The 26,993-nt window shown below is 35.7% G+C and overlaps 1 protein-coding gene across 7 annotated transcripts in view; it reads right to left on the bottom strand.

The window, feature by feature from the left end:
• ZMYM2 (zinc finger, MYM-type 2) overlaps positions 1–26,993 on the bottom strand; it is a 163,356-nt gene that overhangs the window by 50,585 nt on the left and 85,778 nt on the right. For 6 of the 7 annotated variants that reach the window (XR_001359367.1, XM_014528142.1, XM_005880023.2 and 3 more), the window contains 6 exons: positions 24,012–24,083; positions 17,612–17,762; positions 17,030–17,145; positions 12,966–13,082; positions 10,719–10,869; positions 7,655–7,827 (listed from right to left, as the gene is read on the bottom strand). Coding sequence is in view for 6 of the 7 variants with exons in the window: in XM_014528142.1 (XP_014383628.1) it covers positions 7,655–7,827; positions 10,719–10,869; positions 12,966–13,082; positions 17,030–17,145; positions 17,612–17,762; positions 24,012–24,083 (780 nt within the window). In the remaining variant the exon portion in view is untranslated. The remainder of the gene's footprint in view (positions 1–7,654; positions 7,828–10,718; positions 10,870–12,965; positions 13,083–17,029; positions 17,146–17,611; positions 17,763–24,011; positions 24,084–26,993) is intronic. The other variant, XM_005880028.2, reaches the window with a different exon arrangement.

The raw sequence follows: 26,993 nt of genomic DNA, 5'->3' as shown, positions 1-26,993 counted from the left end.
TCAAAATAAAAAGCTTCTGCACAGCAAAAGAAACCATCAACAAAACAATAAGAAAGCCCACTGCATGGGAGAACATATTTGCTAATGTTATCTCTGATAAGGGTTTAATCTCCAAAATTTACAGGAAACTCATACAACTTAACAAAAGGAAAATAAACAATCCAATCAAAAAAATGGGCAAAGGACCTAAATAGACACTTTTCGAAAGAAGACATACAGAAGGTCAAGAGACACATGAAAACATGCTCAAAATCACAAATCATCCAAAGATGCAAATCAAAACGACAATGCAGTACCATCTCACACCTGTCAGAATAGCTATCATCAACAAATCAACAAACGACAAGTGCTGGAGAGAATGTGGAGAAAAAGTGACCCTCATGCACTGCTGGTGGGAATGCAGACTGGTGCAGCCACAGTGGAAAACAGTATGAAGTTTCCTCAAAAAATTAAAAATGGAACTCCCATTTGACCCCGTGATCCCACTTCTAGGACTATATCCCACGAAATCAGAAACACCCATCAGAAAGTATATATGCACCCCTATGTTCACAGCAGCACAATTTACAATAGCTAAGATTTGGAAACAGCCTAAGTGCCCATCAGCAGATGAGTGGATTAAAAAGTGGTGTGGTGGTACATCTACACAATGGAATACTACGCTGCTATAAAAAAGAAGGAACTTTTACCATTTGCAACAGCATGGTTGGACCTGGAGAGCATTATGCTAAGCGAAATAAGCCAGTCAGAGAAAGATGAATATCACATGATCTCACTCATATGTGGAATATGATGAACAACATAGAGTGATGAACAAAAATGGATCCAGAAACAGAGAAGCACCGAACGGACTGTCAAACTTCAGAGGGAAAGCAAGGGAGGCGGGAGGATGTAAAAGATCAACCAAAGGACTTCTACGCATGCATATTAGCATAACCAATGGACACGGACACTGGGGCGGTGGAGGCTTGTCCTGGGTGGGCAAGAGGGGGGGGAGTGGCCAGGGAGAGGTCAATGGGGAAAAAAGGAGACATACGTAATACTTTCAACAATAAAAAAAAAATTAATAAAGATAAGTATAGATAGATTAGTATTGTTTACACTACACAATGGAATACTACGCTGCTATAAAAAAGAAGGAACTTTTACCATTTGCAACAGCATGGTTGGACCTGGAGAGCATTATGCTAAGCGAAATAAGCCAGTCAGAGAAAGATGAATATCACATGATCTCACTCATATGTGGAATATGATGAACAACATAGAGTGATGAACAAAAATGGATCCAGAAACAGAGAAGCACCGAACGGACTGTCAAACTTCAGAGGGAAAGCAAGGGAGGCGGGAGGATGTAAAAGATCAACCAAAGGACTTCTACGCATGCATATTAGCATAACCAATGGACACGGACACTGGGGCGGTGGAGGCTTGTCCTGGGTGGGCAAGAGGGGGGGTAGTGGCCAGGGAGAGGTCAATGGGGAAAAAAGGAGACATACGTAATACTTTCAACAATAAAAAAAAAATTAATAAAGATAAGTATAGATAGATTAGTATTGTTTACACTTCAAAAAAATCAATGGAAAAATATCCTCAGGTGAGGATTAAAAATAAATAAATTAAATTAAATTATAATTTAAAAATAATAAAAAGAATAAAGACAATGGAAAGACAAAATGAGTTAATGTGAATAACCAGAGAATCAAAATCCTAATGTAAAATGCTGCAGGAAGGTTCTCAATGCAACATCTAAAAGCCAAATCAATTTGTATAAAACACTCCAAGTATTTCATGGACTCTTAGTGATATCCTTCACACATTTCTCCTTTGTAAGATTACAAAAGGTTTCATTTTTTTCAGGGGATAATTGATATTGCTATTAACCTGGTTATTATTAACAGGAAAGGAGTAAAGGGGAGAATCATGCCCTTTATACAGCTTTGCCAAGAAACTGGAGTTAACACTCTCCAATAAGGTCTGGGTGATGTGGCAGGATGCTTATCTGTCAGTTATACCTGGGATGAAGACTGTGCCCAGAATAGGTGTAGCCACTGCAAGGGTAAGAAAATTTGTTATTTAAACTCCTTAACAAAGAGAGTTCACTCTCTTGCCCTCTTAACACTCTTGGCTCCTTTGCTGCTCAAGCCTGACTCCTGGCTTGTGGGGCTCACACTCACCCACGTGGATCATGACCATGTGGGACCCACACAATGGACTAATGGACTTAATCTAGCCTGATGCTCTGCGGGACTCAACTTCACAATGGAATGGAAACTCTGGACACTGGCTTTGCTTCTAGCTCTACTAATGCCCCAGGTGCAGCTTTTTCAGGAATGGGTTAAAGGACATGGGACTTTACCGAGGAATGTAACTCCATAAAAATAAAGCCTTTACCACATCTCATCCTCCTGTGGGAGCCTCCAGAAGTACTCATTCAAGCAGCACCCCAAGAACACTACTCCTCTAGCGATGGAGAAATTAGATTCTCTGGCAACATTAATGTATGATAATATTGCCATTTACACAATAATTTAGAATATCACAGGCCCAAGAACATTCCACCCAAAGAATCTCAGCAATTAAATCACTTCATTCTTTTGTTAATTATAGACAGTTGGATTTTATAATAACAATACTTGAAGCCCCTTTCTTCCAGAAGGTTCAAAACAAATTTAGGTGATTCTATCCAAAGAAAATAAAAGGAGCAAGATTAATGACAATTTGCAAAGGGAAATAAAATTGGTATCTATTTTTTCAGGATAAAAAAATAACAACAGAACTCAATACTAATTCCAAGTTTAATGCCATAATAAAAAATTCAAAGGTGGTGAAACTCTTTTTGTTCTTGTTTTGTTCTTTTACATTCATTCATGCACACTCCAGGTATTGTGTTTGGAACTGAACTAAAACTAGGATGGCTAATTTGAAAACATCACTAATGACCATTCCTTATCAACACCAACACCACTATCTCCCAATCACAAGAGAAATACATTCCTATAGCACAAAAACTAAAGTGTGACTTAGCTCTCTTGTTTAAAAAATACTTTTTAGCCCTAGCTGGTTTGGCTCAGTGTACAGAGGGTCAGCCTGAGGACTCAAGGGTCCCGGGTTCGATTCCAGTCAAGGGCACATGCCCGGGTTGTGAGCTCGGTTCCCAGTAGGGGGCGTGCAGGGGGCAGCCAATCCATGATTCCCTCTCATCATTGATGTTTCTATCTCTCTCTTCCTCTCCCTCTCTGAAATCAATATAAAAATATATTTTAAAAAAATACTTTTTAAAAGTATTTTCTTTAGTTAGTGGTTTTCCTGTCACTGTGGAAAACCAGGGACTGTATGACATTTGGAGGTCGGGGGTTTGACAGTCACAGATTCAAGCAATCTAAATAATAGGCAGGTACTAACTCTTAATTATAAAACCTTAATCCAACCTCTCAGCTACTACAGGAATCTCTTCAATAACAAAAGTTCATTCAACCTATACTATACTGATGTAATATTTTACATTTACTGGACAGTTTCAACTGCTTGGTTTTTGGTTGATATATATACATCCACTGTTCCCCATTATAAAAATCAAACCTAGTTTTACAGGGGGTAGGGCAAGTAAACCATGAACATAAATAAAATAGAGGATTTTATAGTCATTTTAAAAAGAAATTCTTTATGACTCCCCAATATATCTTCTGAATACAATAGAGTGATTCATTTTTTAAAATGAAGTGATAAAAGAGTAGGTGATTGGTTAATGCAAAGCATTAATAGGAATTATTCAGTTACTCAAAAAGCACAATATTAAAGCAAGAATATTAGATAGTCCCCTTCTAAAAGTAACTTCAAAAACAAAGAATAATTGTACTGGTGGGGGAGGGAGATCAATATTTTTAGCAGTTCAGACGAAAAAGAAAAAAATACTTTTGCACTGGTAAAACATTACAGGACCTCCACATTTAAGAATTTAGTATTGCCACCACTTAATACTAGTTTGTGAAACAAAGCAAAATCTGTGTTAAAAAAAAACACAGGAGAGAGACCAAGATGGCGGCATAGGTAAACACCGCAGACTGCTGCCGCAAACAACCACTTCAAAAATACAACTAAACTGTGGAAAACCAGGGACTGTATGACATTTGGAGGTCGGGGGTTTGACAGTCACAGATTCAAGCAATCTAAATAATAGGCAGGTACTAACTCTTAATTATAAAACCTTAATCCAACCTCTCAGCTACTACAGGAATCTCTTCAATAACAAAAGTTCATTCAACCTATACTATACTGATGTAATATTTTACATTTACTGGACAGTTTCAACTGCTTGGTTTTTGGTTGATATATATACATCCACTGTTCCCCATTATAAAAATCAAACCTAGTTTTACAGGGGGTAGGGCAAGTAAACCATGAACATAAATAAAATAGAGGATTTTATAGTCATTTTAAAAAGAAATTCTTTATGACTCCCCAATATATCTTCTGAATACAATAGAGTGATTCATTTTTTAAAATGAAGTGATAAAAGAGTAGGTGATTGGTTAATGCAAAGCATTAATAGGAATTATTCAGTTACTCAAAAAGCACAATATTAAAGCAAGAATATTAGATAGTCCCCTTCTAAAAGTAACTTCAAAAACAAAGAATAATTGTACTGGTGGGGGAGGGAGATCAATATTTTTAGCAGTTCAGACGAAAAAGAAAAAAATACTTTTGCACTGGTAAAACATTACAGGACCTCCACATTTAAGAATTTAGTATTGCCACCACTTAATACTAGTTTGTGAAACAAAGCAAAATCTGTGTTAAAAAAAAACACAAACTTTAGTTTGAAGTAAAAGTTTAAGAAAAGCTTATTAGTTCTCTTAAGAAATAACTGTAGTATTCTTCAAAACAGTTACTTTGAGAAACAGTAAAATCTCCGTCCTTCTAAAAAATAAACACAGTTTTATTTATTTTGATCTATCTTCACTACATATCAACCTCCTAGATATTATTTAATAACAATACCAAATCCTTTTTCTCCAAAAACTTTAAACTTAAGAGAACAAAAGAACTATGCTCCCACCTGGTTTCAAAATATGCCTGGGAACAGTTACTTTGAGGAAAAGTAAAATCTACTTCCTTCTAAAGAATAATCTGGGAGAAAACATACAATTTTATTCTCAGCATATTTTGGTTACATGATTTCAACAGATTTTCTATTCCAATCTAGAAGAGACAGTATACAATAAACCACTATTTTAACCCAAAATCAAACCATTATATAGACCAGATCATTCAAAATGTCTTGTTAGGTGGGGGGTTGGGGGGGGAGACAAAGAAATATAGCAAAAATTTTAGAAGTATCCTATATAATAAAGAACTAATATGCAAATTGTCATCACACCCTCACAGCTCAGACACTCAAAACTTGGGAGAGAGGAATGGGGACCAACCAGGCACAAATGAGCTCGCAAGAGAGGAATGGAAATCAGCCAGGCTGCGGCCCAGGAGAGGGACAAGCCGCCCACCCCGTGGTCCCAGGCGCCAGCGCCAGAGCCTGCACCAGCGGCCCCCCACGGTCCCCAGCAGCTGCGACCTGCTCGGGCGAAGCTGGCCCGGGTCCTGGGTGCCTGCGGCCAGCCAGAGGGAGGGAAGCCCGGGTCCAGGGTGCCTGAGACTGGCTGGAGGAGGGAATCCTGGATCCCAGGTGTGGGGCGAGGCAGAGGCAGTTAGGGGCGATCAGGCCAACAGGGGAGCAGTTAAGGGTGATCAGGCCAGTAGAGGAGCAGTTAGGGGCAATCAGGCAGGCAGGCAGAGGTGGTTAGGGGCAATCAGACAGGCAGGCAGAGGGTTTAGGGGCAATCAGACAGGCAGGCAGTTAGGAGCCAGCGGTCCCAGACTGCGAGAGGCAGTCGGACATTCCCCGAGGGGTCCCAGATTGGAGAGAGTGCAGGCCCGGCTGAGGGACCCCCTCCCCCGTCCCCCTGTGCATGAATTTCGTGCACCAGGCCTCTAGTATTGAATATTTAAAATAAAATAAATAAAAATGTAGAGTTATCTACATTCTAGGTATCTCTCAAATTGAAGCACAAAGATAACAGAAAATGAAAATTCAATGTGTGTTCCTTTATTTAGGCAGCAAATGCTCATGACTAAAGGTGAGCTGACAACTTGATTGGCTAGTTACAGTTTTCTAAGATTCCTTAATGAGACACCATTTGGGGGGAGGGAATCACTTTTCTAATAAAAGTTGGATTGACTAATAAGGGTCACACTCTTAAATAAACTAAAACCTAAATTTTTGAGTTCTTATATTAAAAAGGTGGAAGAAGAAAGGTCAAAAAATCATAATTTGATTGGGACTCAACCACATTTTCAAGATGACAGAGAGTAGAAGGGAGTAGTGAATAGAAGAGACTCAGGAAAGGTGAAGGAAAACAGTCTGATTCAAGTAGAAAGCACTAAGAAGAAAGTTATTCTTTGACTGTCCTACTGGCTGCCTCTGGAGAGGCCAATAATGAAGCAGGAGGGGCAACTCCGTTTTCATTTCTAAGGTTGTATTCCTATTGGTTTTATAGAAAAATCATCATTGTTACTTACTTTACAAATTGCTGCCATATGACAAAACACTCAATTTAGTACAATATGTAATAATGCTACTGTGCATATTACCCAAAAATGTGTTAGATTTATCAGGAACAACAATAAAAATGTATTTAATGTATAGAATACTGACATTAAACATAAACAGATAGCCCATCTGGTGTGGCTCAGTGGTTGAGCGTCCACCTAAGAATCAGGAGGTCACGGTTTGATTCCAGGTCAATGAACATGCCCAGGTTTCAGCCCTGATCCCCAGTAGGGGGCATGCAGGAGGCAGCCAATCAGTGATTCTCATCATTGACGTTTCTATCTCTCTTTCCCTTCTTTCCTCTCTGAAATCAATAAAAAATACATTTTTTAAAAATAGATAATTATCCGTGGTTATTTCAGTAACATATTCTTATATATTCTGAAATGCACCACCTCACTGAAATTTAATCATTAAACACTGCATAAAATAAAAATATTAGATACAATTATCCTTTAAAATAGCAAAATGTAACAAATGGCAACATCTAGAACAGTGTGGTCTTTTGCCAAACATTTATTTGCTTCCCAAAAAAGAAAAGAAACCAATAGATTTCTCTATTTTAATTATAATACAAAAGAAAAGAGGAAAAATTCATAGTATCCTTTCAATTTGAAATTCTCCAAAGACCCACAATTAAAAGGCAAAAGAGAACAATCTGTTGTAAAACACACTGTAAGTAGCCAAAACAATTACCTGCTAATGTTCAATACTGATTATTAAGTAGTCACCAAAAATATTTCAAATTTAGTAAAATAAAGACAACAAATTTTAGAGTAATCCATTTTGTTGTGCTTCACTACTGAAAATACAGGTATATCCTAGTTTTAAATAATGCCAAAGTTATAAAACAAGTAAAAATGCTACTTTGGTATAAAGAATAAACTACAATGACAAAAATTTTAATGAATTGTATAATCTGGGCTAAGCTCAATATGTGTACATTTTTAAAAAATAAGTAAGTTACCATATTTATCATGGTAATAACTACAGTGTTTTCTTAAAGAATGGTTAAAGTCATGATTGTCATAAAAATTTTTAATTACTTGCCTTGTAGTACCAATCCTGAAATTTTTTACAGCAGTCCTCACTACAAAAATCTCTTATGACACCATCCAATTCTTTAGTTGCTCCCTTCTTACACAGTTGAGAGCAATAGTTGCAAGTAACACATCTCAATCCTAAACGTCTTGCAAAATCCTGTTTGTACAACAGTTTGCAGCCTGAAAAATAAAAGTTTTAATATTAAAAAAAAAACTACTACTTTTGAAAGTGAGAATGAGCTTATGGCATATAGGTCATTAAAAGCTACTTTTGAGAGCGAGAAAGAGCTTATGGAAAATACGTCATTAGCTTTAAAATTTTTCTATAAATTCACATATAAAGTCCTTTTTCTCTCCTGATCAAAATTATGAAATCTCCTATGATCAACACCAACCTGTAAAAATTCAAACAAGACATGGAATATTATGTTGGATACCATGTGGATTCAAATTATTAATGTTCTAAGACATTCAAATCTAGAAATGTCTCAGAATTGATTTATAGGCTCTATTTAAATATAATCTTAAGTATCATAAACTCTCCACAAATTGGCATTTTAGTAAATGAAATAGAGTAGACTATTGCAAGTAAAAGATGAGAATTATGACTAACATTTTCACTCAAAAGCAAACTTAAGGATATAATTCAGGTAAGTGGGCATTTTAGTGGAATTTTCTAGGCTTTTTGTCTACCACCCTACAAAGACCTTCAGGGATGTAAAACTGATTTATTGACTTGTAAAGAGAAAACATTTTTTTATTCCATTCCTTCAGTAAAATATTTATTTTACCTACTATGTAAATGCATTACTTTATTTTTTACATATCAATCTTATTTATATCTCTGAGGATTAAATAATCTTCTGTACTTGACTCATGCTGTGCCACATAAGAATGACCTTCCAACTCCTTATCTACTGAAATCCTCCACAAACTGTCCTCATCAACCTAGCTTCAAATGATCTTTCCAAACTGTAAACTTAAATTGCAAATGTTTTATATATAATATTTTTGGCAATTAATTATTCTTATATAATCTATTTAGCAATTAATCTATAACTTCTGTTACTCTGAACTATATCTACAATTATTTTTAATATTTCACCTTATTAGCTTCATTTTTCTAACAAGATTTTGATAGTAATACCAGATGGTATGTTTCATTATTTCTGGCAGATTCCAATAGAAAATTAGATTCAGTTAAAAGCAAAAAAAATACATTAAACAGGAAAAAGACACAAATCCTTTTTTTAAGCTTTTATTGCCCATCTACAGTGATTAAGTCCCTCTGATTACATCCCTCTGATTGAAAATTATGTTCTTAAACACCAATTATCTACTTGCTGCTACTTATCTGTTCATTTTAGTAAAATCCAGATAATCCCAAGGGCACAAGATCACCGGTAGGTATGTTAGCCATTAATTCCAATACATTCAGATTTAGGAATCACTAAGAATGTCACTGCACAAAAATTCAGGTGTAAAAAGGGTTATATTAATTCCGAATCAATCTTTTCAATGAAACACTGTCATTTTTCATCATAGCTGTGATCTTAACAATAAATATAGTACCCTTTCATTCCAGATGAACTGTGCCAAATAAACCTATAAAATTGGAATACTTTGTTTTATAAGCAGTACTCTCTTACATATACAAACTTCTATGTAAAATGTATAATACTGAAAAAACTGGCAATCTTTTGGTACTGCTGTCATCCCTACTGCTGGAATTTAGGATTTTCAAACTGTGTGTTTCTTTTAAACAATACAGAAGTCTTTTATGTTTTTACACTTAGCATGCCATGGCTTCATAGTGGGTTTCAGCAGCTCAGGCTTCTTTCCATTGGTTCTCACAAAATGTGCTTCTCTAGGTGGAGCAGGGTGATGCTTCTGTTGAACCTTTCTCTTTGGTTTCCTTCTTTTTCTGATCATTTCCCTTCACACATATCAGGAAGCTATCTCAGCTCCTAAGAGTGTTTAATATACTCAATACATACATTCTCTTGGCAAGAATCTTACAACAATGCCCATCATATGCTGGGTGACGTAGACTCTTGTAGTTTGGCCATGGTAACATATGTGGGGCATTCCTTTTTGAACAATGACCATCCCCTTGATGGCTACAATATCACCTTTCTTATAGATTCGCATTTATGTGGACAAAGGAATAACCCCATGTTTTCTCAAAGGCCTAAAGAACATATAGCAAGTGCTTCTCCACTTTCCCTTTGTGTTCATCATTTTTGCAAATTACAGGGAGATGGTGGTTCCGGCCAAAAAGAAGCTCCAAACTTTTCCTTGGCCCTAACTAGCAATAGAAATCCTTAGAAAAAGTGGATCCAGGAAAAGAAAAAAAATAACTAACTGGAAAATAATAGGTGAGGATAGCAGATAGGAAAGCTGGGAGTTCAGTGTTTGGGACCAAAGAAAGAATAGAAAGTGAAAGCCAACTTCAAGCAAGAATGTGACATTTGGGGAAAAGTAATAAGCACAAGAGCCCAAAACCCATAGTGACGATCATGGTTCCTATCTCTGGAGAATTGGAGTAAGGACTGAAGTCCATTGCTATAATCTGCTGCTGGACCCCAGGGCAGAAGTGTGAGAGGAAAGAGAATTTCAAAATGCATTATTAACAAAAGTCAGTGTTTCTCTGGCATCCCAAATTGAAAACCTGAGTATTTCTCCATTATAGGAATGCCACAGGTAGTTTTCTTTCTGGTACATTGAAAACTTCTGTAGGCTAGGCAGTATGCTAGACAGAAAAATGGATCCAATAAAAAAGAATTCTTGTCCACTTGGAAAAGTCATTTTTCGGGTCACAATTTGTATGTTTAAAAATGACATGGTATGATAATGATTTGATTTTATTATAGAAACTTCCCAGAAATGGTAAGCATGTTACCAAATTTTTTACAAAACAAGTCAACAGAAAAGCAAACTCAATTTGTTATGTTCAGCTACACTAAAATTGTACAGCTCTTCTAGACATGTACACTTAATAGTTTGAAAATAATTTGGCAAAAGAATATTAAATATTAATACGTTAGGAACAACACTGTATATACACTTGCCTTCACTACAGAAGGGTCTCTTAACGCCAGAGAAATTTACTGTTTCATGAAGAGTCTTCTCCTCTTGACAGTACTCGCAATATGTAACTATGCAATGCAGCTTCTTATAGTCGTCTGAGCAGGTTCTGCTGCAGAATTGATGCACTTTATTCTAAATGCATAATGGGAACCTTGGTAAGCAGAGGACAACCATCTCGAGAACAAGTTTAAGAAATAAACAAGCCATGTTTATAGAAACTAAGTTAAATCATTTACCTACATAATGTTATCTTCCTTGGGGATACATTTCTAATAAACCACAGACACCTAGTTTAACTAATTCACTGCTATATTTAGATGAAACTCCACAAAATTCAATATCATTAACTAACCAAAACTTATAGAAAAATAGTACAAACATTACCAAAGCAATACAGCAATCTAGTGTTGCTAACAGAACTGGAGATACGTGAAGAAAACAATGGAAGATATAGCAAAAAGATGAAAATTATGACATTAACATTTTCACTCAAAAATAATTTTGTTAAGTATAGTCAAGTAGGCTCAATCCCATTCTTATCACAGCTTAAGAGTAACAGATCTGTTGTGGATAAGATATTCAATATGGAGCCATTACCCATTGTGCTGCTAAGCTCAAAACAGAGTGGAGTGGGCTCCCTTGAATAGAGCAAGGTTAGTAATTATTTAGTTATTTCTCCTGGCCTCAAACCCATAAGAGCCAGTGATTTTTCAAGTATGCAGTCGTCGGGAACAAGTTAAAACCTCCAGGGCAGCAGCGTTTCCCAGGATGTAGACTAGGTCTAAATTGTCTCACACTAGCAAAGATACCTGAAGACCCAGATAAGGAAAATGAAAGAGCCTAGGAAGTAACTAAAGTAGTAAGGCAATCATCAGTGGGAAGGTGCCCCATCATGGACATGTAACTATAAAGAAAAAGCAACAAAGAAACTGCAACTGCAAGAAGCAAGAGGCCCTCCGAGTTCTCAATCACCTGAGAGTCAGGCACAATTCCCATTCAATTTAATGGTGTTTCCTAATTCCTTCCAATATTTGCCCGCCAAATAAATAAAAGCAACACAGCACAAGACTGCAAAGGCAGGGTGGTGCTGACACGGAGAGGGTGAGAAGAACCTCATTTTCATCTAGTATTATCAGGACAATTTATCTCCTGTATGATACTATTCTTATGTGCTTGCTCATGAGCTCATTTCCTCATTCGCCATCAACCCTTTGTCCTTTCTAATTATTGGACATTCAACATTCTTCCTGCTAAGATTTAAAAAGGGTTTTAGTCACTAAAAATCATCACTGAGTGCCTCAACAGTCTCAAAGAATGATTGGTTTAAATGTTCTTAAGATTACACCAATCAAATTAACAAACTAGAAAATTTTCTAGTGACTAAAGTGCTAAAATAATGAAATTTCATATATTCAAAGTACTTTAAAAATTGTGTAGTTTCTGGGAATCTCCTTTCACCTAAGACTAGCCAACAGCCACTAATAAGTTTTGGCTCAGGAGCTATTGTTAGTACTGCACCTTGTATCATTTTATATACTACGTGCTCTCAAAAAAAAGGTGAAAGAAAGAAGGGCCAAAGATAAGTAGTGCTCAAAAAGCAATTTTCAACCAGGGCCACCTTGCCCATCCATCCATCCACTATTACTGACCCTTAATGAAAGAAAAATTAGTGATCAAAGTTTTTGCTAATGGCAAAAAGATATGGCAAAGTAAATTAATAAATTGGTGAAGGCAAGAATGATGAAAAGGGAAAATAAATTTATATTAGGAATCTTTTATTAAAACAAAATTATAAAGTGTTAAATGACAATATGGTAAATGATTAGCAAATTTTATTTTACAGGTAGTGGGTAATACAAGATATTAGAGTTCACAGAAAATATTTATTAGGATGGATGGGGGGTAGAGGAGAAGAGATAAGGGAGAGATGGGGAAAATACTGCACAGATGACACCCTATATACTATTATGAACATAATATAGAGTGAATATGACTTCAATAATTTTGTTTTACATTGAAAAAACCAAAATAGATCTTTTGTTAGTGCCGCTCCCACATAAGTAAATGATTCAAAAATGATGATGCATCATATTTAATGACAGCATCTTTTCTTTCTTAATGATATACAAAATCTGAAAACCTGATCCTTATCCACTAGGAAACAAATTCTCAGATGGAAATGCCATAATTATTTTACTAGATAATATACATAACAAAATATGACTTGCCTCCCATTCCAGGATTTCTGGCTTTGAACAAAAGGAATTTTTGCAATAGTTGCATTTCAACTGAATATCACTCGGAGTTACAAACTGGCCATTTGGAGATGACTGCATACTTAGAGCCTTAAACAAAACAAAGAACAAAATATACTGAGTCTGATATGGATTTTGGAATTTTTATTTATGACAACTGTCAAATATTGACTATGTCCAGAAAACAGTATGTATTTTGCTTAAGTATTTCAATACATAAAATTACATTTCTAAATTTTGTCCTTAAGATGTATACTACTATATTAAGTATGTCTTATAAAAATTAAAATTCATTTATCACAGGATTACTAATTTTAAACATATATGAAAATGGGGGGAAAATCATACCAATCCTGATTTCTTTTTTTTCTTTAAGAAAAATGTAAAAAAAAAAAAAAAAGGAAATGTAAGCAGCCCTAGCCAGTTTGGCTCAGTGGGTAGAGTGTCTGCCTGCGGACTGAAGGGTCCCGGGTTTGATTCTGGTCAAGGGCATGTACCTCAACAGTCTCTCCCTCTCCCTTCCACTCTCTCTAAAAATCAATGGAAAAATATCTTGGGGTGAGGATTAAATAAAAAAGAAAAAGTAAAAAAAGCACCAGAAAAAAAAAATAAAATGTAAGCAAATAATAGTGAAGTTGTTTAACCAAGTTCTGAACTAGTAAATAAAAATTTAAACCCTAGGCCCTGGCCGGGTTGCTCAGTTGGTTAAAGCACTGTCTGATATGCTAGGGATGCAGGTTTGATCCCGTCAGGGCATACAGGAATCAACCAATGAACGCATGAATGAGTGCAACAACAAAATCAATGTTTCTCTCTCTCTCCCACCCACTTCCTCTCTCTGTTTCTAAAATCAGTCAATCAATAAATAAAATTTTTCATTTAAAACCTAGCCCTAACAGGTGACGCAGAGCTGACCAGTCCCACTTGCACTGCTGCCATCTTTGTCATCCTAAATCCATCAATGAAAAACTATCTATGTTACTTTTTTTTTTTAATTGATTTTTAGAGAGGAAGGGAAAGAGGGAGGGAGGGAAGGAAGGAGAGATAAGAGAAACATCAATCAGCTGCCTCCAGCACACCCCCTACCAGGATCGATCCCAAAACCCAGGCATGTGCCACAACCAGGAATCAAACCGGTGACCTCTAGGTGCAGGGATGACGAGCTCACCAACTGAGCCACACCAGTCAGGGCCAGCCTATATTACGTTTAAAAGTGGATCGTTTCATATACAAAGTTAGAGAAAAAAGACTTATAGACTGGCATTGATATAAGGAATTTATTTTTATATTTATTTTACAAGTTAAAACCATTTACAGCATAGAAGAAGATATAAGGACACATGGGCTTTAAAAGTTTTAATCTAATCTGAGTGGGGGAGTACAATGATATTTAATTGTCATTCTTTAATCCATATTACGTATCTTGTGAATGTAGGAAATAGTTAATAAAATACTTTTCAATGTGGCAGTGGAGAGAAAACCACCTGTAGCATTTTTATTCTTTTTGTAATCTTTATCATTTTTAAAATTTCTGCATTGCTCTACACAATTAAAATTTGTTAAAAATAAAACATGCAGATTTAAGACAGCAACTATCAGATGAATAAAATTTTTAAATAAAAACTGCCATTAACCTTAACTATTTTCAAGAAAATTCAAGTCCATTAAAATTATTTATTCACAACTTTTCTTAAAATATTGTTTTACCTCACCCAAGGATATGTTTTATTGATTTGAGAGAGGAAGGGTGAGAGAGAAACATCGATCCGTTTCTTCCTGTAGGCATCACAACTGGGATCAAAACAACCTCCTAAATATGTGCCCTGACCCAGAATCGAACCCACAACCTTTTGGTGTACAGCAGTGATTCCCAAAGTGGGCGCTACCGCCCCCTGGTGGGCGGTGATGGCCACAGGTGCATTTGTTTTAACTTTTTTTGTATTACCTTTCTATTCTGAGTTCAATAAATAGTTTCATAATTTCAAACTTCAATGTTTCTAATTTACACCTTTCTTTACTATATTTTACGAAAAAGGTAGAAACATTAATACGTATATCTTTCTGTTTAATTGCTATTAAAATTTAAAAAAATTAATTTCCAGGGGGCGCTGAGTAATATTTTTTCTGGAAAGGGGGCGGTAGGCCAAATAAGTTTGGGATCCACTGGTGTACAGAATAAAGCTCAACCAACTGAGCCACCGGTGAGGGCTATTTTTTCAAAACTTAGAATGGAAAACCATCTAATGAAGACATATAGTTCAAAATCTATGATTTGCTTTAAAATAAAGAAAAAGTAAAAAACGCTGCTTTTCTGTGTCAATCTAGCACTACTTTTATACAGAGTCACAAAGCAATGAGGCTGCCTACAGACTTATTTGCATGCATCCCTCAGAAGTCAAAGTCTAAATTCAGTGTTTCTTTAAAATATACAATGTACTATTACACAAATGGTCTCATCAAATCCTGGGCAATATAAGTTTCAATTAAAAGAAAAAATAGTTAAAACATTTTCCATTAACATTTTAGTTTACCCAACATCAAAAAGGAATAAAGAAAGTTATGACAAGCAGCATGCCAAAGACACTGTCCTTCACTCACCAAATTACTCCTTATTCCTTAATGTCTACTTTATGGATAAGCCAACAAGTCAGAAGCAGTACTTGCCACTCTAAGGGTGTTATCAATGGCCATAATCTCAACTTCCAAAATGAAAGTTTAATCTTGAATATGGTAATCACCTAAGCTCAGATGAGGATATAACTACTAACAAAAATAACTCTCACCAGGCTGAATTCAAAACCACTTCAACTTAAATGCAATAACTGTTAACTACTACAATATATATGAGACTGCATTTTCATTTTAAATAAATTAACACAGAGCACAATGCCTGCAACACAGAACTGTTGATCAAATAGAACTCATGATGCACCGCTTTGTGCACTGGTGAGAAATTTTGTGTAATACCCTAAAATTTTCACAGCAGGTAGTAAACCTATTCCGACCACTTAACTAATGCTAAATCCACTCTAAACTATCCTTCCTAGTCAACAGGCTTAAGTTTGAATACTTCCAGTGATACTCTTCTGAGGCTATTCATATGCCAAAATTTACAATTTACCAAAATAAGATGACCTTTACATTTAACAAAATGAAAAATGTCTCCTTGAAACTGATCTTGTATTAAAATCCAATCCCCTTTATACCTGCCATATTTTTAATATATGAAGAAAACGTTTGTGCTTATTACTTCCAAGCTAAATATACTACCTACGTCCTTCATAAAACAGAATTCCCCAATAAGAATCACATGATGTTATTCAAACCATCTACTAAGAAAATACTACACATCAGACATGGAGTTAAATTTTGGTGTTTTTTTCCTACAAAGTCTATGTCATAAATACAATTAAAAAGTCAATTAGGCCCTGGCCAGTAGTGCAATGGTTAGAGCATCAATCCCAGGCCCTGATCAGGGCACCCGGGGCAAATGTAGGAGGCAACCAATCGATGTGTCTCTCACTTTAATCTTGATCTTTCTCTCTGCCCCCCCCTCCTCCCACCCCTCCCTTCCACTATCTCTAAAAGTCAATGGAAAAAATATCCTCTGGCGAAGATTAACAAACAAAAAAGTTCTAAGTAGAGAGCTGGGGGCAGCCATGTCTGCTGTGACTCTAGAATCTCCACCTACCAATGTGACCCTCAACAAACTAAAAAGATTGGCCAGCCTTTGTGGCTCAGTGGTTGAACATAAACTTATGAACCAGGAAGTCACGGTTTAATTCCATCAGAGCATATGCCCAGGTTTGGGGCTCAATGACCAGTTTGGGGTATGCAGGAGGCAGTCGACCAATGATTCTCTCTCATCATTTATGTATCTATCTCTCCTCCCTTCTTTTCGGAAGTAAATAAAAATATATTTTAAAAAAACAAAACTAACTAAAAAATTAGTACATTAAGTAAAGACAAAGCATATTACACTGTATTTTCTAGGTCTATTTTATTAGGGTAAGGGTTATGCAAAATAAATAACAAACCTGAAATTTAGCCACACAACTGGAATTGCAAAAGTTATACAGTTTTCCATCAGGCATTGTGGCTTGATATTGAGGTAAAGAGTTTCGTTTACAAAAATGGCAAATAATTCCCAAACCTAGGAAAGAAAAGGTACATACATAACTGATTTCTTTATAAAGTAATAAAAGTCTTTTTTTTAATATATCTTAATTAACCTCAGAATAGCTTCTTAATGGATCCTTCTGTAAACTATCCTTTAATTTCCAAAATTATTTATTTATACCTTAAAAAGTATTGTCCTAAAAGAGTCTATTATGTCTCTAAAACACACAGATACATGAGACAATCTCAGTTTTAGTTATTTAGATGGAAAAGGCTTTAGCTAAGAACACAGGCATGGACAGAACTTCAATAATTTTAAAAGAAATATGGAATGATCAACACATTAATAATTAAAGTTTCCAGTAATATAGTTTAGTGTGATAATAAAAAATAAAAATTTATGTAATTAGCACAAGCACAAGAATAAAGTTAAAGGAAAGTAGTTAGAAAATTAGTCATGTTATTAAAGTTTTTTAACAGCCCAAATCCCTGAAACTTACTTTGTGATTTTGCATATTTTGTCTTGTGACTGTTCATGCAAGCAGTGGAACAGTATGGCTCCATATATCCATTAGGACCTATACACTGAGTCATATCAAAAAACCTGCACTGTGTTCGGCAACCAGTACAAGTGGTCAGTTTTCCATATTTCTAAAATTTAAAACATAAAAAGATAATTAAGAAAACCATAATTTAACTAAAAAAATAATTGTATTTTTTCATTATACCTTTCCTCTCTGCAAAACAATTCTATTAATCTCTAATCGGGGTTAGTGGGTCAGAAATCTTCACCTGGATGCAAGCTGTTAAGTGCAATGCAGCTAAATCAGATTCAAACAAAAGTAATGATCTCAGCTAACTTTCCTTCAAAAATAGTGTTTTCTCTATTAATTTAACAGAATCCCTACAGAGAGATAAATAACAACTGAAAATCAAAGACACAGTGTTTTCTGTTTACAATAAAGACACACTTCTTTATCCTGTGACTGAAGAAATTAAATGGACCTAAAAATGTAAGCCTTAATAATCAAATGAACACAGTCCTTCAGAGAAAATAATTTGAAGATGTTAAATACTTATTCTATTGAGCTGCTGATGTGCAATCACTTTTGGAATGTCTCTTAAAACTGATTTACCACCTATCTACTACATTTATAACCTTATTCAACCATAATAAAAATTTTTAATTTTTAGATTAAAAAACTTTCAAAATGATTTTTGGCTATTAACTAAAGTTAATAATTAGTCAACAGATAATAATGAAGTCAATCCTTCGGCCAAGGATGAATTATTTGCCAACACTGATATAATTCAGACCAATGAGATAGAATATATGGAGATAAAGGAGGTACACTTTGAGAACTGCTAGACAATTATTATTGATATATAGTCTTATAAAAATACAGTTTGGATGAACTGGTGTGTTTCTATTAAAACATTTACTTGATAGTCACAATTAGACATCAAAGATGAGGGGGGAGCCTTTTAGAGCAACTTTGATCTCTTCTGAGCAGTTACAGAACTGTCACAATCAGTTAAATCAAATATCATAGATCATGTTGCAAAATAACTGTATCCACCTTCCCACCTGATGTGGAGATTATCTCACTCATCTGCATACCCAACATAATCTAGTACAATATGATGACATAAGAAGAAATCAAAATGTTTCACAGATGGATAAATAACAGATGTCAGGGCCCTGACAAGGTGGTTCTTGGTTGGAGCTTGGACTATACACCAAAAAGGGTTGCGGGTTTAATTCTCGGACAGGGCACATATCTAGGTTGCGGATTTCATCCCCAGTCAGGGCACAGACAGGAGGTAACCAATTGATGTTTGTCATGTCAATGTTTCTCTCTTTCCTTCCTTAACTCCCTCCTTCCCTACCCCCCCCCTTTTTTCCTCTCTCTCTCTCTCTCTCTCTCTCTCTCTCAAATCAATAGGAAAAAACATATCCTTGGGTGAGGATTAAAAAAAAAACAAAAAAAAAACTAACAAATGTCAGGAAACACGACAATCAGGCCAAAAATAAAATAAAATGGATAAATTTCACAAGCACAAAAATATTTTAGACAATAAATAATTTGGAGGTAAAAAACAGTAACAAAAAAACAAGTAAAAACATCACCAGCCAAAAAAAGAAATAAAAAATACTTCCTCAGCATACAATAAATAGAACAGGTATGAGAAAAGAGAACTCTTGATGTGCCGAGAAGGTATGTTATATTCGTTCTGGTACCATAAAATATAATTTTTGCTGCCTATTTCCCATTACTCAAATATCTCTTAAAGGAAGCCCTAAATTTTACTTTTCAAAGTGGAAATCAACTCATTCTTCAATTTCTCATATGCTCCGGAAAGAAATACTTATCAATAACAAAATAATAGTAACAAGAAAGAAATAACCTATTAAATCTAATTATTAGCTCTCCCAGTGTTTGAAAGGCAACATGTTTTCTTGAGACCTATATAATAATTTAAATGTTATATTGGGGGTGGGGGGAATCAAAGAAAACAAATCAAAAATGGAAAATAAAAGAATGTTTAAAATCTGATACCACAGTACAAATTAAGAATACTAAAAACATCAGGACACCTGCCATTGTATCTCAGGATCACTCCCAGTAGATGTGTGCATAAGACTTCCATGTAGCAGCACCTGTGAGGAATTCCTTTACCAATATATTATTCAATAAATGAAGTCCAACTGTCTAATCTAATTTTGAATTAAATTTTTTTAACTTCATTAGAAACATTCTTCAAGTTGACAATGATTTTATTGGTAGAATAGTTAATTAGTAAGTTTGAAGACGTAACAAAATAAAAAGTATATCAGTCGAACTGGGTGAAGTAAACAAGAAGCTAATAAGCAAGTGGTCCACACTGACAAATACTTTTATTTGAAAAGGTACTATCAGAAAGACAGAATCATTAATATTGAAAATATTTCAACAAAGCTACTTTCATAACTACCTCTACTACTTCAAAAACAGAAGGTCCCATTTAATGGAAGAACATCAGCAAAAAAAGAAATAAAGGTTTATGCCATGTTTTCTCTGCTTGATATGTAATAGCCTGAGCCAGTTTAGCTAAGTGGGTAGAGCCTGTAGACTGAAGGGTCTTGGGTTTGCAAGAGCCTGTGGGTTGCAAGCTCCATCCCTGGCACTGGTCGGAGCCGGGGCGGGAGGCAACCAAATCAATGTGTTTCTCTGTCTCTCCCCTTTCCTTCTACTCTCTCTAAAATTTGTTGGAAAAATATCCTCAGGTGAGGATTAACAACAACAACAAAAAATCAAAATAGCCATATTTAAATTTTATGTGTCCTATAAATATGCATTATGTAATTTAAATGAATGAAATTAAATAGAACAAATTCACAAGTAATATATTCCCCCATTTAGGCAAGGGGGAAAAGAAACCTACTTAGGGAGAAAGAAGGAGGTAGAATTGATTGAAACAAGATATCAGTAAGGTAAATATAATGGGAGTTAATAGCAAATTGGCTCACTTTCAGGCTACTGAGAAAAGGTGCCTTACATTTTAATTTTAACCAATTCCACATTAATATCAAAATTAACAACCATCACAAGATTTTAAAATTTCCCGATTTTTCTTTTACATGTAAGTAATACATTTCATTTAGAACATTTTGACCAAGCAAGTGGACAACATGGGTAGATGCTCAAGAGATAAAGGTTTCACATACTTGTTGCTACAAATCTAACCTAGGAAATCGGCACCAAGATATATCCAGAACAGAACCTACTTCCTAACCACATTCAACTACAACTTAACTTTGCTCCACAGTGTTACATGGAAAAAATGTATTATCTTTACATTCAATAACATCTACTGCAATGTGGCATTCTCCTTCATTCTAATTGGAGGCAACAAACTACAATAGTTTTAACTGAACCTGTAACTTCATCAAAAATAAAAATCCCCAGCTTTTTCCATTATACTGGCAGTTAGCTCAATATATTATTACTAGAGACCCAGTGCACGAATTCATGCACAGGTGGGGTTCTTGGGCCTGGCCAGGGGAAGGGAAGGGACCGCAGGAGTGGGCAGCTGACCCTCAGCCCCCCTGACCCAGGGAAAGGGACCACGTCCGCCGCCACCCACCCCCAGTTCCCCGTCCCAGCCCAGGGCCTGAAGGCCCTGGCGGGGTTGGGAGAGAAGGCGAAGGTCACCAGGCCAGGCACGGAAGGAACAAATGCCAGACGCCGATGCCACCGTCGGCGCCCTGCCACTGCGCGGTTCCCCTCCTACCCCCTCCCTCCTTCCCTCGCTGCTGCACTGCCACCACAGTGAGTGGGCGCCACCACAGTGAGTGGGCGGCGGGCCTATCAGGGCCTGCTGGCCGGGGGGAGGGAGAGGGGGAGGGACTGCGGGAGGTTGGCAGGGACCATGGATGGTTGACAGCTGCAGTAGGTTGGCTGTGGGAGTGCACTGACCACCAGGGGGAAGCTCCTGCATTGAGCGTCTGTCCCCTGGTGATCAGTGCACATCATAACGACTGGTCGACCAGTTGTGCCAGTACAGTCACTTAGGCATTTATATATATAGACAGATGTTCAACGTTACTTCAAAAAACACTGTAGTTATTACCATATTTTATTAGTGCATTAATAAAGTATGTATTACATTTGAAAATATTTAGAAATGTTTCAATAACTATTTTGATTAATCAATTCTAGTCGTAATATTCTATTTTATGCATTTTACTGATAAATGGTCTATCCATATTACTAAAGGAGTCAAAAGCACAAAATAGTGAAGAACCCTGATTAGAGTGGTGATAAAACTTTAACATGACATGATATTGCACAAATTTTTACACTAAGTGAAGATTAAAAGATAAATTAAAGTAAAACTTATATGTACTTTCGTTATTCAATAAACTCTAATAGTATCTCTTTATGTTGAAGATGTTCACACAGAGGAAAAAAGCATCTAGAAAATTGATTAACTATCATGTTTTACTTTTCTTCATTATTGTAGAGTTTATAACTTTTCTTTCAACTCTCATATACTACTTGTAATTTTTAAAATTTTTTCTATTTGACAATGGATGCTAAAAATAGTGGGTGTAACGTCTATTGAGCAACAGAGTATTTATAGACTATAATATATACACCAAAAAAAATTAATAAACAGAGGGAAGAACAGCAATGGTATCCTAGATAAATTCGACCCACACCTCCTTAGCTAAGTGAGCCAAGTCAACAGACAGACATCAAGTGCCTCCTGGTGTGATGCACTAAAATGGATACAATATCACTTATGATGTCAAAAAATACATGACCTCAATATATTCCTTAGAAAATATCAGAAAAGCCCAAATTGAGGAGCACTCTACAAAGCATCCTGTAGTATGTAAAAATGTCAAAGTCATGAAAGACTGGAGAACTGTTCCAGATTAAAGCAGATAGGACTTCCATCCACAGCCATGATGGAGTAACAGAGACTAGATGTAACCTCCCACCATTAACAACTAGGAAACTAGACAGAAGATATGAAACAATGGCTTTTAAAAATTGCACAAAACATAATATAATGTTATACAGAAATAAAAAAAGTCAAGCTGTAGAAACAGATCTAGAAATGACAAATGCAAATAGTATGCAAAGATATTAAAAGAGCTATTATAAATATGCCGACATAGTTGAGAAATCAGTATAGAAAAACATGAATATGATGAGGCAAGGAATAGAAGATATAAAAAATACCCAGATGGAACTTCTATAGATGACAAATACAAGATCTGAGATAAAAAATACACAGTATTTTATTTGATTACGTTTGATTAAAGATCAGTAAAATCAAAGATACAAAAATAGAAACTCTCCAAAATGAAGGAAAAAGAACCATAGTGATTATAAGACAATAGGAGAAAGTCTAATATATCTGGGATTGGGGTCTCAAAGGAATAGAGGAGGAAAAAGACCAAAAAAAAGAATTTGATGAAATAGCCTATAACCCTGGATTACATGGATCCCAGACAAGTAATCTTTTTTTTCCCATTTGCTATAAGGGACATTAATAGACAAAATTTGAATAAGGTCTATAGATTAATGAGATAGCAGTGTTTTATCAAATTAAAATTCATTATTTTGATCATCGTACTACAGTTAAAATTATATCTACTTGTATGCATTTATTATTCATGTGCTAATTTATTCATCTGGATTAATGGGAATATAGATTTCAAAATTATGTTTTTAAAAGGGTTTTATTTACCTTTCAAGCATGCACTAAAGAGACGGGCTTTGATATCCTATAAATAAATTCCTATTGTGGACAAGGTACTGTGCATTAAAAAAGTATATTTGATAATAGCAACATAAATACCTAAAAGCAAATGATCTTATCAAACAGAAAATACATGTAAAATTTAATGAAATAAGAAAGGTTGTGTATGTCATAGAGATAAAATAAGAAAACAATCATCTGATATATTTTAAGTGAATAAATTTTAACATACAGGCATATCTTGTTTTATTGTGATTCAGATACTGAGTTTTTTACAAATTGAAGACCCTCCACCAGCAAAAGGATCACTGAAGGCTCAGATGATGGTTAGCATTTTTTAGCAATAATTTAATTAAGGCATGTACATTTTTTTAGACATAATGCTATTGTATACTTAATAGACTACAGTGCAGTCTATTCATTATTCTAAAAAATAATAAAAACATTATTTTTATGTGCACTGGGAAATAAAAAGTTCTCGTGACATAGTTTACTGTGATACTCACTTCCTTGAGGTGGTCAAAAACTGAAGCTCAATATGTCCGAAGTGTGCCAGCACTCAAGAAATCACAGGCTGTTCAGATATACCGTAACAACAGTAACAGTAGCATGAAATTGTCAGGCCTTAACATTCCTACTCACCTCAGGCTGCATCAAGAAAGAGTCTTGCATGTGATCTCGAACCTCCTTCAGAAAGCTTGGATGGCTACCTACCTAAAAAGAGATTTTCAAACACTTTATAAAAACATATAAAGAAAGGCTACTAGATGGAAAAGTAAATAAACAAGCTGTAAAAGTTTATTCTTAATTACCTGTTCTGTGACTTACAAACTCATTCCAACTTTTAAAAATGCCTATCTGTTGTAGCCCCAGTGCCACTGCCCAACTTAAACAAGAATTATTAATTTTAATTACCCTATAGAAGAAATCACTTAATTATAAAACAATATAATAATGGCATAAGGAATTAAAAATACAGTCTTAAATTTGACCTGATATAAGCAGACCTTGCAAAACATCACTTCTCTCTCTTACATGACAAGATCTCATTAAAGTCTATTAATTCTTATAATGATATCTCAATGTATTCTAAATTAAGTGATTTGGAAGTTATGCAATTACAATTTTCATCGTCTGCAAATGGATTGTTTGGGGAATTCATTTTAAAACACATATGACAGCTTCCAGCACATATGAATTTACATCCTTAGTCTCTGCAGAAAGTCAAGATACTCTGAAGAAAATGAAAATAACTGAAATGTGTTAAGCATTTCATACAGTCTCCAGTGCCAGCATCTAGATCACTGGTTCTCAACCTGTGGGTCGCGACCCCTTTGGCGGTCGAACGACCCTTTCACAGGGGTCGCCTAAGACCATCCTGCGTATCAGATATTTACATTATGATTCATAACAGTAGCAACATTACAGTTATGAAGTAGCAACAAAAATAATTTTATGGTTGGGTCACAACATGAGGAACTGTATTTAAAGGGCCAGAAGGTTGAGAACCACTGCATTAGAGTGTCTTGGGTAGTGGTCTCCAAATATATCTGGATGGTGCTCCTTTATCAGTAACAACATATGCATGGATCCCTATTTATTTACTTGTAAGTTATTAACATTTAGTATGGGAATTATAAAAAACAAATGAAAATAATATTTTAAAAATCAAAGATGAAACAATATTTTAATATAACTTTTATTTTATTTAATGAAAAAATGAAGAATATTTTTTATGTCCACTAGAGTGGAACAATTTGGAGTCAGTGGAGGCTCTGTGGGGAGCAGCAAGAAGATACTCCTATACCCACCCAGCATAACAAGAATATCCTCCCCCTCCATTGGTGTCAACAGAGATCAAATGGAGAGCCTGAATTCTACCTCCACTTGGCAATAATGAGGTGGCACATTCCTCCCCCTGGCAGAGCAGTGTCAAAGAAATACAGCTAAAACAGAGGTTTAATTACGAACCACAGTATAATAATACCCCAAATGTCTAGGCTGCAATTTAAAAACTCACTTATCCTACCAAAACCCAGGAAAACAACACTGTAAATGGAAAGAGACAATCAATAGATGCTAACACTGAAAGTACAGCAATGTTAGAATGAACTGACAAACAGGCAGACATGATAAAATTGCAAGAAACAAAAGCCACTTAATAAATAAAGATTCCTACTTAAAAAAAAAAGAAGATAGAAGAAAAACCAAATGGAAATTCTAAAATTGAAAAGAAAAAAAAAAACCTGTAATAGAAATTTAAAACAAAATCAGGCCCTCGCTGGTGTGGCTCAGTTGGTTAAGCATCGTCCCATGCACCAAGAGGTTGCTGGCTTGATTTCCAGTCAAGGCACATTCCCATATCGCAGGCTCAATCCTCAATAGGGGGCCATAAAGGAGGCAGCACACTAATGTTTATTTCTCTCTCCTTCTCTCTTCCTCTCTCTCTCTCTAAAATCAGTAAAAACATATTCTTAAAAATATCAATACTGCCCAGACGTGGTGCTCAGTGGTTGAGTATCGACCTATGAACCAGGAGGCCATGGTTAGATTCCTGGTCAGGGCATATACCCAGATTGCAGGCTCAATCCCCAACCATGCAGAAGGCAGCCAATCAACAGATTCTCTCTCATCATTGATGTTTCTATCTCTCTCTCTCCCTCTACCTTCCTCTTTGAAATCAATTAAAAAAATATCAATACTTAGGTATGTCAAAAAGAACACAGGAGCCAAGTGAAAGTGCTCTCAATGGCCAAAGCTAGAAAATTATATAACAAATTAAACTAAATTATAACCCAAAGTATAAAATAAATATCCATGGCCCTAGCTGGTTTGGCTCAGTGGATGGAGTGTTGGCCTGAGGACTGAAGGGTCTCAGGTTCGATTCTGGTCAAGGGCACATGCCTGGGTTGCGGGCTCCACCCCCAGTGGGGGGGGTGCAGGAGGCAGCCGATCAATGATTCTCTCTCAATAAAAGTATATTTAAAATAAATAAAATAAATATCCATGAGTTCCTACTAATATTAATAAATGATTGAATAAATTAATAAATGTAGAAGAAATAAATTTCCTATGCAGAAAAATCCCAAGTATCTGTATACTCCACACTAAAGGAGAGACTGACTTCATTCCAAAGAGTACAACATGGAAACGGAAAGCAGAGGAACTTCACAATGGAGAATTACGACAAACATTACTTCAGCAAGGTGAAAATGTTGCAAATTAGACAAAAAACAGTAACCCACAAACAGAAGAAACGAAGCAAACCCTAGAAGGGATAAACCAAAACAAATCACAGATAAATTTCTAAAAAAAAACTGAATAAAATAAAAAATTGAATAAAAAAAAAGACATCCCTGGCCAATATGTCTCAGTGGTTAGAGTGCCAGCCCAAGCACCAAAGAGTCACAGGTTCGATTCCCAGTCAAGAGCATGTGCCTGAGGAACCAAGATGGCGGCATAGGTTAACGCCGGAGTTTGCCGCCTCGAACAACCAATTCAAAAATACAACTAAAAGACAGAACGGACATCCCCCAGAACCACAGGAAGGCTGGCTGAGGAGAGACTCTTCAACTAGAAGGAAAAATAACAGCACACCGAGGCTCAGAGGAGGCGCAGTGTGGA

The sequence above is a fragment of the Myotis brandtii genome, unplaced genomic scaffold, assembly GCF_000412655.1.
Source record: "Myotis brandtii unplaced genomic scaffold, ASM41265v1 scaffold62, whole genome shotgun sequence".
NCBI classification, from domain to species: Eukaryota; Metazoa; Chordata; class Mammalia; order Chiroptera; family Vespertilionidae; genus Myotis; species Myotis brandtii.
Note: the sequence above shows the minus strand (reverse complement) of the source record. Positions and strands in the feature narration are given on the sequence as shown.